Below are 19,805 nucleotides of genomic sequence, written 5' to 3'. Positions count from 1 at the left end.
ACACAATCCAAAAGTGTCCAGTGTCCACAAGTGTGTGCAGAAATTCAAAATCTCCCCTGTCCTATAGACACCTTGTACCTTGTTTTACATTACTATATAGTTTGTTGGATTTTGTCTACATTTCTACCAAAAATGAGGAAGGCTGGTGGAAGAGGCCGTGGAATTGGGCGGGGGTTGGCAGCTGGTAATGATGGTGTTGGTGGTGGATCTGATGGTAGAGGAAAAAGCAAAATAGGACCGAATGCAGGAGGTGTTGAGCCTGCGTCATCGTCTGGCTCCACAAGGCCTCGAAGGCTTAGTTTTCTAGGAGTTGGCAAACCGCTTTTAAAGCCAGAGCTTCAGGAAAAAGTTTTGTCTTACATTGCTGACTCAGCCTCCAGCTCTATCGCCTCCTCTTCTGAAGTTGTAAAAAATAAAAGCACTGAGTCATTATTGGAGGCTCATGTTCATGAACCACACCTTTCCTTGTGTCCTTCACCCCAACCAAGATTGAAGGATGACGCAGGCCATACTACTGATTACTCCATGGAGCTGCTTTCACATACCATGCCTGGATTATCAAGTGAAATGGTGAATTACCCAGGCCAAGATGAATCTGACATGGAGTGCACTGATGCACAGCCACTGATAGATGATTCTGCTGGTATAGTCACTCAGAGCACTACATTGTCCTCGCAGTGTACAGAGCCAGATTCTGACCCTTATGAGACTCAGGTGCCCCTTCCCGTACACTATACCACCATACACGGTGACACAGAGGAAGGTGCACAAGACATTGAAGAGGAGGTGATGGATGACCCAGTTGTTGACCCAGATTGGCATCCATTGGGGGAAGAGGGTGCTGCTTCCAATAGCTCAGATGAGGAGGAGGAGCATCCACAGCAGACATCGACATCGCAACAGCTGTTATCTGGCACTCCAAAGACAGGTTCCAAAAATCAAAAGAGTTGCTGGACAGCTTGTCCAGAGGGTCAAAATATCACAGCGTGCTAGGCCGCAAAATGTCTGCCAAAGTAGGAAGAGTGCAGTGTGGCACTTTTTTGAACAAAATCCTCATGATCAGGCCAAGTTTATCTGTAAGAAGTGCGCAAAGACCTTTAGCCGAGGGAAAAGTCTGAAAAATTTGAATACCAGTTGCATGCTTAGACATTTAACCAGCATGCACTTGCAAGCGTGGACACAACACCAAAACTCAAGTACCACATGTGCAACTGATCACAAAGAAGGTAGTCAGCAACGCTACATTGTTTCCCCCACTGTAAGCCCACCGGTTAGCACAGCAGCAAATGTTGAGGTGTCGTTGCAAGGCCACAGCAGTCAGGGAATCCCACTGTTATATCAACGAAACACTGAATCTAGGCCATCAGAAAGAACACCAACTCCATCACCATCATCAACCCTCTCTCAGTCCGCCCTGTCCACCGCTACTTCCACCATATGCAGCTCTCAAGTCCAGCTCACCCTCCCAGACACTATGAGTAGGTCAAGAAAGTACTCAGTCTCTCATCCGCGTACACTGGGTTTGAACGCCCACATTGCCAAACTAATCTCGTTAGAGATGATGCCCTATCGGTTGGTGGAAAGCGCAGCTTTCCACGAACTCATGGCCTATGCAGTACTACGCTATGACCTACCCAGTCGCCACTTCTTCTCTCGCAAAGCCATCCCAGCCCTCCACCATCATGTGAAAGACCGCATTGTCCATGCACTCAAGCAGTCAGTGAGTGGAAAGGTGCACCTCACAACTGATGCATGGTCCAGTCGGCATGGCCAGGGCCGTTACGTGTCCATCACTGTGCACTGGGTTAATGTGGTGCATGCAGGGTCCACAGGGGACAGTGGTGGTGGGACAGTGCTGCCTAGCCCATGGTATAGGAAACAGTTGGCTGTAGGCGTTCGACCCTCCTCCTCCTCCTCCAGAAGCGAAAGCTCGTCCGCTAAACTGGACACCTGGCCTGAATTGGCACAATATGCCTTACAGGAGCTCGCTTGCCCAGCTGCAAGTGTGATATCGGAAAGAGTCTTCAGTGCAGCTGGATCAATCCTGACAGAAAAAAGGACCCGTCTGTCAACCCAAAATGTGGATGATCTAACTTTCATTAAAATGAACCATGCATGGATTTCCAAGGATTTTGTTCCAACCTTCCCTTGATGACACATAGGTTGCCAGAAAAATGGCTTGCTTTGGTCCTCCTCCTATTCCGCGAACTTGACCTATTTCGCCTTTTGCAGCAGCTGAATGACCCACATCTACATATGCCACTTTGTAAACCTCCCTAAGTGGGCGGCCCCCCCATGGCCGGGGTCACCATCTAGCGCACAAAACCGTGCGAGTGCCGTTGCCCTGGACAGGTGGGTAGGCCGACTCTTGGGCGCGGGCACTGGCATAGGGTCCCTCATAGTGCAATCAAGTGTCTCTGACAGTGGTGGTGCACACCCGCCGTCAGACACACCGCCGTACTATGAGGGGCCCAGTGCCAGTACCGACGCCCACGAGTGTGCCCCCCTTGATTGGGCAGGGCCCCAGCATTTGCAATGTTTAGCTCTCCCTGCTCCTCCGCTGTGTAGTCTGGGCTGTCAAATCCTTCACTGGGACTGGCACTACAAATTGATTGAACTGAAAGATGATGGTTAAGATATAGCTATGCCCTGTCCTGCTGGCTGGGCTCTAGCTGTTTGGAGGTTCGTGGGAATAACGCCGCCCAATCAGCAGTCGGCATATGGGTCACCCTCCCAGGGCTGTGGGGTACTCGGTACAGGGCCGGTGTCAGTGGGATGTGTCACAGCAGCGGTGACCCGGACGGTGGCCCTGGGCGCCCATGTAAATGGCGTGGTATAATGGTAAAGAGTTTATATAGATAGTTTGACGCCACCTGTGGTGTTCGGCAACATAGATGTTAGGCCGACGCTGCATGCAGATCCTCTGGGACTGATGGTGTTCTGCAGCAAAGATGGTGAAGCTCCCCACAGGTGGAGCTGGAGTCCCAGGGAAGTGTAGATGTAGTGATGGGGGAAAGGCACAGGCGGTGTAGGTGCTGGTACCCAGATGTAGCGGTGCTGGAATAACTGTAGGACACCAGAGCGTGCAGTTCCAAAGCTTTACTCACAGTCTGCAGGTTACACAGATGCCTGCCTCCGTGCTGTGTCCTCCGGGTCAGGACCTCTGCCAACCTCCGGGACCAGAATGGAAAGCTCCCTTCCAACACTCCGCCAACATGTACCTTCCTGAACGTCTCCTTTCTAGCGCTTGTGGGGGAAGCACTCACAGGACCGTGGTTCACTGAAACGCCTCCTGTCTAACAGATGTTCCTCAGACTTTACTTGTATGGCAGACAGCTGTAGCCTTTTCCTTCTGCCTCGCACACGTCGATGCTGGGGCCTCTGAGCCTTAGTTGGGTACAGAGCATTTATAGCTGCTACTTCCCCCAGTTTCTGCTGCAGGAACGTCAGTGTCCCTACAAAATCGGAGACCGGAATCCGGACCATGCGCTCCAGCTAGGAGTGAGCCTTAACTCTGCTCATCCTCCAGCTCCCCTTCTCACGTCCACACACTTCCCCTTCCCTGCACAGAGTGCCCTAACTTACCTCCTCCCGACCACAGAGAGCAGCTCCTCAGCAGTCAGGTTCTGAGGTCTCCCTGCTGGCCTGGAGTGGGAAATGTGTTGTGTGTTGGTTTCACTGCTAGAGAGATCCTTCGTTGCTCCCAAGCTTGACAACACACTCCCTAGGAGGAAGGCAATGCCACAGTGGCAACCGTACTCTTGGGGACGCCACAAGTGCACTGAGGCCCAGCCACTGCTGGATGATGCTGCTGGTACATTGACCCAGACCACTACATTCCCCTCGCACTCTACACAGCCAGAATCTGACCCAGAGGAAACTCAGGTTCCCCTTCCCGCATACTATACCACCTTACACGGTGACAAAGAGGAAGGTGCAGATGAAAGTGCAGGTTCCTTGAGCAGGTGGGGGGGCATACTCATGGGCGATGGCACTGGCACAGGGCACCGTGTAGTACGCAAAAGTGTCTCTGCCGGTGGGAGGGCCTAAACAGCCAAGTGCAGTGAGATGGAAGATGGGGACGACAAGGAGTTCAGAGTAGTGCAGGGATTCCCTAGCAAGGAGACTTATGTAATTGTTTTCAATGTTGGGACAGCAATTTTTGGGGAGCACTATACTCTGGTGAATGATATATGGGGCCCACCATACACTGGAGCATTCCAAAGGTGGACATCAGACACTGGAGCAGCATTTACAGGGCCCATTATACACTGGAGCATTAGAAATGGGGCCCATTATATATGGAGCATTATTTGGGCCCATAAGACAGTGGAGCTTCATCCATTGAGACCAACATATACTGTAGCATTATGTGGAGCTCATCATATACGGTTTGAAACATTATATGGGAATAATGATTCCGTATGGAGAAATATATGGGCCTCATTACTCTGTATAGCGCACTAAGCACTGGCCATAATACTGTATGGAGTTATATACTGTCCGTTTTTGGAGGTATTGGAGAATTTAAAATGGATATCAGTCATGAGTTGTAAAAAGTGAAGTATTTTTCATTGTACTATACTGCTATTTCTCTGCCGTATCGGAGCATCATGAGTTGTGGTATGTGTTAAAGGGGCGCTCTTTGGCCCTGGGCCCTAGAAAACCTGCAGCCAGCCCTCCCCTCCCACAACAGTAGCCAAATAACCCCCATTTTTCAGTGCGTAACTTGTATTATGAAGTTAATTAAGGTTGACAAGCTTCAGTAACAAGAATTTATGCTTTTGGCATTCAAATGGGCACTGTTGGTGTGTTTCCTGTCCTCTCACTGCCGACTTTAATTCTCCATTGACTTACATTGGGTTTCGTGTTTCATGAAACGAAACTCGACCCTAAAAACCAAAAGTCGCTCAACACTATCTATAACTATAAGTTATCGTTGCAATGCTGTTGCTAATGGTACAGAACATAGTGCCTATTAGAACAAGTCATATCATGCATTTTTGCTTAATATTGATGAATATTTTACCATTTACCATTTGTCCATGATCTGATTCCCATATCCACAGGAGGTTTAATAAAGCTATTACTTTAAAATTGTGGATATTTAGATGTCGAATATTAACAGATGCTCAGATCAGCTTATTTTGTACATTATAAGCATATGGTCCCCATTTGGGTAACAGCAAATTAGGTGTTAACATAATTAGCAAGGTTATTTTTGAAATAGATGTGTAAAAGTTGTTAATTGGATTGTGTGGATATAATTCATTACATTTAATATAACTCCATATTAATTTTACTGACCCTTTTTTACGTATAACTGAAGCAAGAAACTGCATGCGCTTGTTTTGTGTCCAGCAGGTGGCAGTGTTGCATTGGGAAGACTTTCATTATCCAGTTTATTTTTTGTGAAGATATAAAACCCCATGAATCAGAATTAATGGTTGTCAAGTAACGCGGAAAACCATCCATTTTTTTCCAGCATCCTGAAAGAAATACTTGCATTCATTTACAAATGCATTATTTGCCGTAAAAGGCAATTTAGAACACCATGTTGCTGCTTTGACTCATCATTTAGAGTAGAAAGTAAATGCAATTACAGCAAGAGTATTGTGTTTACAGTGAGCAGACTTCCAATGTAATTGGTGAACACAGAACGCTTATAAAGGGAATATAATCAATGATTGTGGAATCAAAGGAGAATTTCTACTATAGAAAGCTCCTCTCCAAATCTGGGAACCATGATGCCATGTCATCCTTTGGAGATATTCGTCTTTTCAGCTTCATTTATCGTCTTCTTCTCAAGGGGGGAAAATCCACCTTAAATCTGTTGTCTAACATGTTAAATCAATAGGGTGTATAAGCATATGGGTCCCATATCAGTGATGGGGGGACTGTAAATTATCTGTTAATATATTTGACATTTTTGAAATGGATGTGCTGAAGATGTTAATTGGAATGTGCCCATCTAATTGAAAGCATCACTAGATGGAATTATTGGAGCAGCCGTGTAGAGTACAGTGAGAAGAGGGATTTTAGGTGGATATCGCCTTTAAAATTGACTATAAATACAAAAAAGCCCCCTTGGATCCCCAAAAATATACATCTAATTCCTTTTCAGGTAGAGCTATCCGATAGTGCTATCCATGAAGAAAGTGATCCGATAGAGCTATCCCCTAGCTCTATTCCTAAAGGAAATGAACGGGTAGAGCTATCCGATAGCTCTATTCTTAAAGGAAATGAATGGGTAGAGCTATCCGACAGCGCTATCCCTCAGTGTTCCTGAGCGTAAGCTATTTCACATGGTTGAGCGCACTTGGGATCTGCCCCCAAGGCCCTGCCCATGCCCAATGTTTGGTCCGTAGACCGCGGCTAGGAGTTAGTCCCGCTTTTGACCTTCAGCACTCAGGAGAGGAAAAACCTCCAGTGGAGGAAACCTCTAGGGCACCATGGCTGAAAGGCTGCTCTTCCCTTAAGCTGTAGATGTTCATTGATGAGAACAGAGACCGATCCCGGAATCTGCCTCAATGTGCAGTAGGACACCCACTTGTCCAGTGAGTGCATCTAGCTGCAGAAAATCCAGTAAAGTCATATCCAATGGTGGAGAACAGAGACCAAGCCCGGAATCTGCCTCGTTGTGCAGTAGGACACCCACTTGTTCATTGAGTGCATCTAGCTGCAGAAAGTCCAGTAATGTCATATCCAATGGTGGAGAACAGACACCGAGCCCGGAATCTGCCTCGTTGTGCAGTAGGACACCCACTTGTTCAGTGAGTGCATCTAGCTGCAGAAAGTCCAGTAATGTCATATCCAATGGTGGAGAACAGAGACCGAGACCGGAATCTGCCTCGCAGTGCAGTAGGACACCCACTTGTTTAGTGAGTGCATCAAGCTGCAGAAAGTCCAGTAATGTCGTATCCTGTGGTGGAGAACAGAGACCAAGCCTGGAATCTGCCTCTTTTTGCTGATGTAAAGTTGTCGTCTCCAGCTGGATCCCATGTTCATTGTGGGTTGACAGCGAGACCCTGCTCTGCCTCACCTGCAATATAAATGTCACAAAATTAGTAAAACAGTAAAGATTAATATATGTACAAGCAGACAGATTATAATGAGAGGGGCACCAGAAGACGTTTACATGTCATCCTTTATCTATAGGTTATAATACTGTACTATGTAATACATAATGCGTATTATTTAATGTCTATGTTCAGGTAAGTTCTACATCCTATCAGTGCTGTGATATGAATAGCACCCTGCTTATTATTTTAGGATCTTCTATGTTTAGATTACAGCTTACCAGCAATCACTCCCTCATGGTATATATACAGCACTGCACCTTGTTCCTATATCCACATGAAAAAACTGTGATTGATGGTGAAACAAGTGTCAGGGTTAAGTGGTGGAGTGGCAGTTTTGGTACTATAGCATGCTTAATTGTACTTAGTACTGACTTGAGTTTTTATTATTGGTTTTCTGTGTTACTAAGGCTTAGCATTTGTACAAGTATTTGCTTACGCCATCTGGTAGTACATTGGATATAGAGCACTTTTTATTCTGCCATCAGCTCTTTTGATTTTTTACATTTGCACTTTAAGTCAGTATTGCTATGTATAAAATGTGATCATGATTAAATATTCATCTGTTTGTTTTTGCCATGACCACCCACTGTAGTTTGTGTTTTTTATTTGTAGTTATATACTCATCCAATATTGTTATGTATTGTGATTTATTAAAGATGATTTATATTATTCTTTATTGTATTTGTGATTTGAGAATGACAACTCCCATTCTCCTGTAGTCCAGCAAATCTTGGCTCACAGACTGATGATATAGCTTGCATAAAGAAAAGTAACGCATCGACATTTAGGTCATTAGTGCCCAATTACTAATTATTTAGCCTATTGCCTGTTAATACTAATACATAACATAGATCATAGAACATATTTATAAAGCTCTAAAACCTTATGTTTGGTTTTTGTTGGCATAGGCCAGAAGTTCCTGAAAAGCAAACTTCATGACGACTTTATATTTCTCTATGTCTTTGTCCAGGACAAGATGTTTCTCAAAATTTTGAGGATGCGGAGGAGTAGACAAAGGAGGAGTCAGAGGAGGAGGCAGAATAAGTTCTCTGCCCTCTTGTTTTGTAAATGATAGTGTATAAATAATGAGTTGTTCATTAATGGACATTGATTCTACTCTGTCGCTCTGAGATTGAGGGCCGGGAAAGTTTAAGAAATTGCTTGATCTGAAGTTCAATAATATATTGCTTAGGATGGCAGATTTTCAATTTATGCAAGTTATGGAGATTAGAACAGATTATATTTATGGTAGTAAGCATTCTTATCAACATGAAGAAAAAAGGAACTTACTGTCCGAGGCGGCGACCACAGTCTAATCTGGCATGTAGATGGTTACATGATCGGGGCCAGGCGTAGAGATGTCGGTGTTTTCGGCAGTGGGTCCATGAGCAGCTTCGTCATTTACAATATTTCTATTATCCCAATGTTCTCCTGTAAGGTGTGACATTCAAATTAACATTACTAAAATAAAAGCTTCTATGTTTGTTAAAGAATATCAATATTTTACAGGTTTTATAACGGCTAATTTGTAAAGTATGGAAACAGAAGGCTCAAACAACCAGTTATCTCCTTGTAGAGATTTTATAATGGGCTGCGGTTTTTCTATTACGCATATGTTAGAAAAGCCTGAGAACTTACTGTCAAAGATGATCACATCCTCATCTGAATCTATAGTGTACAACATATAATCAGGGTCTGTAACACAAAACATTGAAATCAGCATTTCAAAAGAAAAATATTCTATGTTTCTTCTAGATTGTTTCCTTTTTGTCTACAGTAAATTCACTGTCAAGATCTATTAAGAGATTATTTTTAGTGTAAAATGTTGCTTTTTTTATACTAATTTTCAGTTGCGGTTTACATTACTAGGAAATTGTATGAGATTTCAGAAATCTCCTGCGCACACATTGCTGATTAGTCATCGGTATTTTGTGCTTTGCAGGTTTCTTTGGACGTAAAGCACGTCACTTCTTTTAGTGTTTTTTTCATCCATTGACTTCAATGGGTGGTGAAAAACCCCAGAAAATCCGCACCAAAAATGCAAATATCGTGTTTAGCTGTATTTTTTTTGTGCTAAAACCAGATTCTATGGAATAGGACTTTTTTTAACACTAAACTTTATCAGCATGCTCAAGAGATAAATCGAGCACGCCAAAACCGCTGCCAGAAACACACAAAAAAGCATAAAAAATGCTGCAAAATGCATTAATGTCAGATTAGTGAGGCTGTACGTACCGTCAGAATCAGCCCTATTCTCTATATCTTTTCTCCAGCATTTCTTCTTTATCAGAAGTCTATAAAGTGATAAAACAGAAGTCATGTTACAAATTGTAAAGTAAAGTCTATCTGTGTTCTGCAGAATGTTATGAAGACATTTATTTTTCGTCGTCTATTTTGTCTCTCCCGATCTGCAGTCATTTTTGTGATCTATGACAATCAGCATTTTTTTCAATTATACAGAAAAGTCCATTGTGCTCGGACCGGTCAGAGTCGGCTTATGACCCACTAAACATCTTCTCTAGATGATTCCCTTTCCTGAATCGTGTGATGACCTGAAGATGGGATGTTTCTTCTATAGATTCCCGTGTAGCCCATAAATCAGTATAAGACTTACCCACAGATGATGGTACAGACGACACCGGAGAAGAATCCAAGGAAGAAGTAGACGGCAGGATGTAGAATAACCATAATGAAGTATTCTATTGGAAGAAAAGAATAAACATCAGATATCTGGAGCTACTAATATAGACATTATATTTTGCACCTCATTTATGTAACCAGACCTAGGATCATTCCTATGAGTAAGGGGACACATACACAACACATAGCTGTCGGCCCATGGTTCAGCTGATTCTGTTCAGCCGGCAGATATTTCTCCTGACTCCTCCATGCACAGGAGCACTAAGTCTGCCGATCGCACCTGTGCTCTATGTAAGAAAGCCGCTGGTAGATTCCTCTGGCAGTGGCTTATTTAGCTGGGAACAAAAGGATCAACACTTGGACTGTCGGCAGAGCTGCTGATATTGGGGAATTGGTCTATCACTGGTCTCATGTGTATGGGGTCTGAAGTCTAAGACTGAACAGATCAGGAAAATAGTAAATACCAACAAGTTGGATAAATTCCCCAATTACCTGTAATGCAACTACGGAGCACCACCACCGGGGGGAGCTGTTATGGGAAAAAAGTTTTGCACTTACTGTATACAGATAGGGTATACAGATCACTTGCTCAAACCAAGGACCAGAGCTATCACTGACAAAGGCTACCAAAAACAGCACCAATACATAGCCACCCAAGAACCAAAAAGAGGCAGGAAAAGTTAACCCCTCCATGACCAGGCCAGGGAAAGAAAAGCAAGAATCACACCCCGACCTGGATCATGACATTAATATAAATTTGTAATTATTTTCCCCTAAAGTATTGATGAAGTCACAAATATGAAGATCAGAGAGACACGTGACTGATTTTTCGCTTACAGGGGATCTCCATTCAAGCTTACAATTTGTTTGAGCCTGGAATAGGGAATATATGATGGGAGAAGGCTCCTGGAATTACAGGTAACACATGAAGAATCCTCCAAGAAATGCACCATGTGACTTACTAACAATAACCCCACATTGGATAAATATCTGGGGAAACACTTACCTCCAGGGGCCAAAGCCCGGAATGCTGGCAGCGGATGTTGATAGGAGCGCCTTGCACAGATCTTATTAGCTCAGTCACAATCAGAAGAAATCAAAACAGCAGTTTATCCCGGAGGAATATCGCTAGTTGTGTAACACACAGTGAGTCTTTCCAGACAAAGCCTCTTCCTGCAGTGTCATTCCGTATAACTCCTCAGTCCATGAGGTCACAATGGTGATCTCATTGTGACATCACAGAGGAGCGGAACACGAGTGACATCACAGAGGAGCGGAACACGAGTGATGTCAGATACTTGTAACCACTAAAGATCAAGCAGCTTCATTCATTTATGTTATATGTGTTCCTTAACCCCTTTATCCCCAAGGGTGGTTTGCACGTTAATGACCGGGCCAATTTTTACAATTCTGACCACTGTCCCTTTATGAGGTCATAACTCTGGAACATTTGCAAGGATCCTGGTGATTCTGATATTGTTTTCTCGTGACATATTGTGCTTAATGGTAGTGGTAAAATTTCATTCATGTAGCTTGTGTTTATTTGTGAAAATAATGGAAATTTGGTAAAAATTTTAAAAATTTAGTAATTTTCCAACTTTGAATTTTTATGCCCTTAAATCACAGAGATTTGGCACCCAAATAACTTAATAAATAACATTTCCCACATGTTTACTTTACATCAGAACAATTTTGGAACAAAATGTTTTTTTTTTTAGTAAGTTATAAGGGTTAAAATTTGACCAGCGATTTCTCATTTTTACAACACCATTTTTTTAAGGACCACATCACATTTGGAGTCACTTTAAGGGGTCTATATGATAGAAAATGCTGAAAAGTGACACCATTCTAAAAACTGCACCCCTCAAGGTGCTCAGAACCATATTTAAGAAGTTTATTAACCCTTCAGGTGCTTCACAGGAATTTTTTGAATGTTTAAAAAAAAAAAAAAAAAAGAACATTTAACTTTTTTTTACAGAAAAAATTACTTCAGGTCCAATTTTTTTAAATTTTACCAAGGGTAACAGAAGAAATTGGACTGCAACCGTTATTGTGCAATTTTTCCTGAGTACGCTGATACCTGAGATATTTGTAGACAGCTATTAAGTCTCCTCTCAGTCTTCTCTTTTGCAGGCTAAACACTCCCAAATCCTGTAACCTTTCCTCATAAGACAGGGTTTGCAGACCGGTCACCATTCTGGTCAGTCTTCTCTGAACTTGCTCCAGTTTGTTGATGTCTTTTTTAAAATGTGGGGCCCAAAACTGGACACAATATTCCAGATGAGGTCTGACCAAAGAGGAGTAGAGGGAAATAATGACTTCAAGTGATCTATGCTTCTGTTAATACATCCTAGAATTGCATTTGCCTTTTTTGCTGCTACATCACACTGTTGACTCATGTTCAGTCTTTTTCACATGTGCTGTTATTTAACCCTATTCCTCCCATTCTGTATATGCTTTTTTTTATTTTTTATTGCCCAGATGTAGTACTTTAAATTTTTCCCTGTTAAAATCAATTCTGTTAGTTGCTGCCCTCTGCTCCAGTTTATATCTTTTTGAATCCTCGCTCTCTCTTCTCTAGTATTAGCTATCCCTCCTAGCTTTGTGTCATCAGCAAATTTAATCAGTTTAACCTCAATCCCTTCATCTAAATCATTGATAAAGATGTTGAACAATACAGGGCCCAGGACAGAGCCCTGTGGTACCCCACTTGAGACATTCTTACAACTAGATGTGCAGCCATTTACGACCACTCTTTGGGTCCGATCACTAAGCCAGTTATGAATCCACCTAACAGTTGTCTTGTCCATTCCATACTTAGTCATTTTTTCAATAAGGATTGTATGAGATACTTTGTCAAATGCTTTGCTGAAGTAAAGATATACTATATCTACAGCATTTCCCTGATCCACCCAGTCAGTTATTCTGTCATAGAAGGAAATTATTGCGTGTTTGTGGCGGCTGGGCCATAACTATAATGGGGCAGTTTGCAGTCACACCCGAGCTCTGGAGACTGGGAGGGCCTAGAAGGTCCCTTTTTCACAACTGAGAAGTTCAGTACAAATAAAAACCTTGTGATAGTTCAAAATTCTGTTGAAGTTTTTTTATTGGGGCCATTCAAGTTTTGCCCAGGTTGGTAAAGAAGTAGATATGAGCTAGTTAGCTAGCTAGATGATAGATTGATAATAGATAGAGGATAGGTAGATAGACAGATAATAGAAAGACAGATAAATAGATAGATTATAGATAGATAATAGATAATAAATAGATAGAAAATAGATAGATAATAGTACAAAACAGAGAAAAAACACCATCCAGTAAAAAGCAATATATACTTTATTTATTCACATAAAAAGATATACGTGCCAGTTATAAGGCCTTTACAATAGAAGAGAAGGGAGAAATACTGCGGCCAATACAGGGGTAAGCATGATGACACTGCGGCCAAAAATCATAAATGTGCACATCAGCATTAAAGTGTAACAGGGCAAGTCCTAAGCAATATCTTTACACAAAAGAATGAGCAAATATACAATGAGATGATGCATAACAATAATCAAATCAATATGCCCATGCATGAGAAGTTAAATCAGATGATACAATTAAAGGAAACCCAACTGTCCCCAACTTCTACTATAGCCTTATGGGTGCAGATTTTCTTTTTTTGTCTAATATGGTGTTTAATGCAATTTACTAATGTGATGTTTGAAGAATATAGTTTTATTCTGGGTATATGCATAAAGGTGTGTAGAAGTTATGGGAAATATATATTAGAAGCCATATGTAAATCAGACTAGAAGTGCATGGGAGCGCCCTCAGTGCACTGTAAGCCTGGCTAGCATATGGCTTCTAGATTTATCATGACTGGAACATTAGATCTCTACAAAAAAGGTATCATTCTTATTGGGGAACAAGTGGCTATACAGGTGTGCCACTTCTTACATATCCACGTGATTCCTTTTAATGAAGGGGATATCTCTTTCCCCAGAATTGTCCTGCCTTTGATCTTCATATCACGCCTCCATAGGCATGAGTGGCAGCTTATTTAATGGTTCTAGAATAACAAGTATTCTATGCAGGCTCTCTATCATGCCAAAACATAAATGATGGTGAATGTGCAATAAATTATTTTCTTTTAACACAGAATAATGTTTTGTAATGATATTTTATTTGCCATGACAGATTATTTGAAAAGGTAAATCTGCCATTCGGACTCCAACTGTTCTTCAGTGCTATAATCTGAAATAGTACCACCATTAAAAGGTCACCTGAAGTGATAAAAAAATGGAAAATAATAAAAAAAGAAAAGTTAACCCCACCCCCGAGGAGCTGAGCTGCATGGAAATGTGTCATGTGAGCCCTCTCAGCTCTCCTAATTGGATTGTCCCTGATTGTATGTCGAGTTTAAGGGTGACAGGTTCTCTTTTCTATGAAACCTGCTGGTTTGATTACTTTTTGATAAAGCCATTTGGTTTGCAGATGTGATCATTCCCAGGAGTAGACGTATTCTAAGCAGTCAACAAACTTGTGGCCAGAATATTTGCAAACAGATGATGACTCTTGTTGTTTAAAATGTGACTGCTGCTTTAAAAAAGAAAAAAAAGAAATAAGGTTTTTACAATCTCTTGTTATCTACAATACAAATCCTTCCTGTAATATATCAGATTTTCATTATAACCAAGCCACCTGCAAATCATCTCCATTTAAATGTAATTAAGGATGAGTGTATGCAAATTGGTCTCATGCAGCGATATGCTAAAAATCTTGCCAGTTGGGGGTCTCGATGAGATTGGAGCTAGGAAAACACTTGTCCTAGCAGAAAAAATTAATTGTGCATTCATCAGGCAGAGAACAAAGGGGTGATGTGTACGATTTCATTGTTCCCTGTTTCTTTGTTTTATAGATAAAGCTTCCGAATACTGACTGGTCGCCTCAGAAGACACAGAAGCCAGGCCTTAAAAGGTACGACCATCAATGCTGCATTCATCCTTGATTCTTGTATCAAACGATAGGTGACTGATGTGCTGTGTGATGGAGCAGAGATAATGGAAAGTGATTGCTTATCAAATAACGATGATTGTGTAATTAATGGACAATTCAGAAGTGAATGCAGAGGCAACTGCTTAAATCCAGGATTTGAGTCAAACTGATCCAAGCTTGTTTTTACTCAAACAGATCCAAAATTCTGTGTTAAATAGTTACTTAATTTTATCTTTATAGTTGCTGGGGTTTCATTTTTTTGTGATACAAATTTCACAATATATCCCAGCCACCACTAGGAGGCGCATACAAGATCACTGCATACTTGTGTACAAAGTTCTCAATAATAAAACAGTATGTAGTAAACTCCTGAGCTCCCTTTATTGGTGAACTTTATATCTTAAAGGGAATATGTCAGCAGGTTTGTGCTATGTAATCTGAGAGCACCATGATGTAGGTGCAACGATCCTGATTTCAGTGATGTGTCACTTACTGGGCTGTGTGTTGCTGTTTCAATCAAATCAGGAGATTATCAAAACAGGACAAGGCGTCTGGTCCCTCCTAGTCAACTTGTTCTGTGTAACCACACCCCCACCACTGATGGGCAGCTTTCTGTCACTGTACAGTGCACACAGAAAGCGGCCGATCAGTGGTATGGGCGGGATTATACAGGGATCAGCATTTGAGCACGGCTAGATCTGCAGCAGAGAAAACAGTGATTGCACCAAAATGACAGGATGCAGGCCAGCAAGTGATACATCACTGGAATCAGGGTCTCAGCCCCAACTTTATTCTGTTCTCAAATTACATGGCAAAAACCTGGTGACAGATTCCTGTTAATACTATTTGACTTGAAGATTTGTATTAAATAAAAATTAATTTGCCTTTTATTAACATAAATGATGATATTAATGAGTCTTGCAACTAAAGATGACATGAAACTAAAATGAGGACCGGTGAACAGTCACTTGACACATGTGTGGTAGAAAACATGTTAATGTATAATTACTTGAAAACTGCATCATTTAATGTTGTCATATAATTATGTTACCCTTTCTGGCACATTGATGTTAAAAATTTGATTCATCTATTTTTTTTAATATATTTTTCTGGAAAAGCATTATAATAACTACCGTAATTACATTACAGCTTCCAATAGGTTGTCATCCAGTTTTCTTGGCCTCTGGAATGGCAAATCTACCTAGTTAAAAAAAATGGCGCAGGATGAAGTTTCATAGGACAAGTTAGGCATTTTTACTGTTCTGAAACCCTAAGAAGCTGGGTGACAACTAGAGTGAAGGCTACATTTAGAGAGGATCTCCATGAGAAGACAAAGATAAAGACAAAATGTAATAATTAACAAATTTAGAAATAATTTTAATTAGAAACATAACATTTGTTTTGCCTATGTAGGTTACTATTTTTGGCAAAGATCAAGTGTAGTATCATTCGGAAAGGCGATACACTACGCACACTGGGTTCGGTGGGAAGTACACCAAGTGGCCTATGTAGTTATCCGACTGAAATCTTGGCCCTTCAGGATCACAGCCATTAGGTCGAGAAAGTTTGAGAGGCCGAGGTGCGACGTGCCCCAGGAGTAGTGCAACTGGGGCGCCTTACCCCCCTGTGCATGAGAAACCCACTGGAGTTTATGGCACTTTGCATTGTACTTCACGTTTCAGCGCACCCCCCTTTCTGTTCCCTTCGTGTAGGAAAGGGAATTTTTGAGGCATGGCTAGTCTTAGACTAGAAAACCCTCACAATTTATTTTGCTTAATTTTTCACTTGCATGTCACCCTTGTCTATCACTAGGACTTATACAATTACAGCAAGAGTATTGTGGATACAGTGAGCAGACTTCCAATGTAATTGGTGAACACAGAACGCTTATAAAGGGAATATAATCAATGATTGTGGAATCAAAGGAGAATTTCTACTATAGAAAGCTCCTCTCCAAATCTGGGAACCATGATGCCATGTCATGCTTTGGAGATATTCGTCTTTTCAGCTTCATTTATCGTCTTCTTCTCAAGGGGGGAAAATCCACCTTAAATCTGTTGTCTAACATGTTAAATCAATAGGGTGTATAAGCATATGGGTCCCATATCAGTGATGGGGGGACTGTAAATTATCTGTTAATATAGTTGACATTTTTGAAATGGATGTGCTGAAGATGTTAATTGGATTGTGCCCATCTAACTGAAAGCATCACTAGATGGAATTATTGGAGCAGCCGTGTAGAGTACAGTGAGAAGAGGGATTTTAGGTGAATATCACCTTTAAAATTGACTATAAATACAAAAAAGCCCCCATGGATCCCCAAAAATATACATCTAATTCCTTTTGCCTAATAATATGACAATAACTTCCGGTATCAAGGATTTGTGCACTTAATAGACACAAGTCTACGATGTGCATGGCTGGGGCCTAGAATATTACCAGCGAGAGGCTGCTGCCCCATTTAGGTCGATTCACATTGCATTTAGGTACCCATTAGAGCTTATGTTTGAGCCGCTCAAAAAAACCCCTGAACCTCTCAAAAAGCGGGTTTCGGATGCATGTGCCAACAGGGCCATAGACTATAACGGTGCCAACAGAGTGAAGTTCTCTCAGCTGTGCATAATTTTCAGTCTACTGGAGGTGCACCTGCAGATGTAGTAGACTTGAAAAAGACCCACTATGGGTCAAAAAGTTGTGCTCTTTATGGCGGAATAACTTCTTGCTCTTTTAATTCGACACCCTAGACTGGACGCTGTCTACACTTCTTTGATTGCATCTCCAGTAGGCGTAAATGCCTGAAAATGATGCACAGCAGAGCTCATGTTTGCTCTGTTGGCACCATCATAGTCTATGGCCCTGTCTCAATCCCGTTTTGTGGGGGGTTCAGACGTAAGCTTTGATGGTTCCATTGAACGGGTGCCAAAACGCAATATGAAAGCACCCTTAGGCTGGAATCCACAGGTCTCTGCAGTCATCTTAGGAGTAGGTCGATAAAGGGTAAATGGCGAAGATAAAACAGATTGGCGTCAGTCGGTCGCTGCTCTGTGAAAAATTGTAGATACAAATTAGTAAAAGGTAAAATTTAATGAAAAAAATGTAAACACAACGTGCTTTGGTGCAAGATATTCATCTTCCTTAGTTAAAATTAACCTGAGGAAGGTGTAAATCCTTGTTTTTTTCAATAAATTTTATCTTTGGGAATTTGCCTCTCTGTGGATTCATGGAGCGGCGTCTGGCATCAGGTTGTCCTAGAATATCCCAATATAGTCTGAAAAAATAAATCAAATGGTAAAACCTAAGATTAAGGAGGAGCAGGCGCGGCTGAGGGGCGGAGCTTAGCGGCTTCATAACGCAAGTCTGAAAGTAGCCTAAGTGCACTTTTTTGTGTTATCATTAATCGTTTTTTAGCGCCCTCAGGTATAGAGCATGACCTTGGGCTTTCAAAAAAAGTATTCACTATATTGCATTAATATAGCAGCAAGTTCCACTAATAGAAACTCGTCCTACAATGTTAATAGGACTGGTACCTGTGAGCATGTGCAGGAGGACACTCCACTGCTTTGATCTTTATATGGCATAGGTTTCTCCAGAGCGTCCTACTGCACATGCTCATAGGCACATCCTACTGCACATGCTCATAGGCACATCCTACTGCACATGCTCACAGTCACACCCTACTGCACATGCTCACAGGCACATCCTACTGCACATGCTCACAGGCCCATCCTACTGCACATGCTCACAGTCACACCCTACTGCACATGCTCACAGTCACATCCTACTGCACATGCTCACAGGCCCATCCTACTGCACATGCTCACAGGCACATGTTCTATTAACAATGTAGGACAGGTTCCTATCAATGTAAAGATGGCTGCCATGTTAAAGTATTATAGTGAATACAGCCGTAGACAAATCAAATGTGATTTTCTAATTAAATATATTTTGGGATTTATTCCTAATCACATTTTCTTTCTTTATTTTCCTTCCATTCCTGGAGAATACCTTTAAAAAGGAAGTCCAAAATAAGAGCCTGTTCATTGGTCTTAGCCAGTTTTGCAGCTTAACTTTATTTAAGTGACTAATGCTGAGCTGCAATACAACACTCAACCTGTGGAAAAGTGGGGCGCTATTTTTGAAAGAAAGCAGAAACTTTTTTTTTTTTCCCATTTTAGACAACTGTCAGGCTGCTTTTCCAGATAAAGTCATAACTAAGAAATGGTTGAATAGAATTATGAACAAGCTGATGGAAGGGAATAACTGAAAGAATTATATATACTGAGGCTTTTTTTCTGCTAGGTAGAAATGCATCTTAATGTGTCAGATGGGAATACAATAAAAAACAATTTAGAAAAAAGGCATAACTAGCTTCAGGTCTCCCAGTGGGATTCTTGCGATTGTAAGTGGCCTAGTTAAAATTCCACAACTATTTATGCTGTAAGCGAAGCCGTTGTTACCTAAATCCATTATTTATGTCGCTTCAGTAAATGTTGGTATTATTATATTGCACATTATATAGTGACGTGAACAAGAGCTATATGAATTCAGATGGAAGCAACATAATTCTACATTTACAGATGATTACTTATAATAATATAATTGGAATATATAGGGCAGTTTTGCTATAAAATACACAAAAAATATGTGTAAGTAATTGTTGATTGATAAGAAACTTCTACAGGGTCCATGAGCAGTCTTGGACTGGCCCTCAGGATAACAGTAGAATCCTCCAGTGGGCCTCTTTTCCATAGTGGGCCACCACCCTCTTATATGAGCAGTACTTGGCCCAATATACTGAAATCACTATGTACAGACAATGGCAGGATCTTATTCATTTAACAATCCACCCAGTTCATTGTTAAATAAATTTGTTTGCATGTAGTGAAAAAGTGGGGCCCTGGAGATGGTAACTGGTGGGTCCTTGGTACCCCTGTCCGACACTGTCCATGAGGTTGTCTGGGATTAGAAAAAAAATGGTCTACTTACTAAACCCAGCTCTAGTCATGTGTTCTAAGCCGAGTCGTAAAACTAGTCACTCCCCTCATGGACCTATTTAGGAAAAACCAGAAGAACATTTTTCTAATCTTAAAATATCCATTTAAT

General features: G+C 41.5%; 1 protein-coding gene across 2 annotated transcripts in view; it reads left to right on the top strand.

Moving 5' to 3' along the window:
- Positions 1-19,805, top strand: part of LOC141083682 (protocadherin-10-like) — a 176,121-nt gene that overhangs the window by 103,708 nt on the left and 52,608 nt on the right. For both annotated transcript variants that reach the window (XM_073568070.1, XM_073568071.1), the window contains exon 2: positions 14,626-14,684. In XM_073568070.1, the coding sequence (XP_073424171.1) occupies positions 14,626-14,684 (59 nt within the window). The remainder of the gene's footprint in view (positions 1-14,625; positions 14,685-19,805) is intronic.

The sequence above is a fragment of the Dendrobates tinctorius genome, unplaced genomic scaffold (genome assembly GCF_039654945.1).
Source record: "Dendrobates tinctorius isolate UK_male_01 unplaced genomic scaffold, ASM3965494v1 ptg000020l, whole genome shotgun sequence".
Lineage (NCBI taxonomy): Eukaryota > Metazoa > Chordata > Amphibia > Anura > Dendrobatidae > Dendrobates > Dendrobates tinctorius.
Note: the sequence above shows the minus strand (reverse complement) of the source record. Positions and strands in the feature narration are given on the sequence as shown.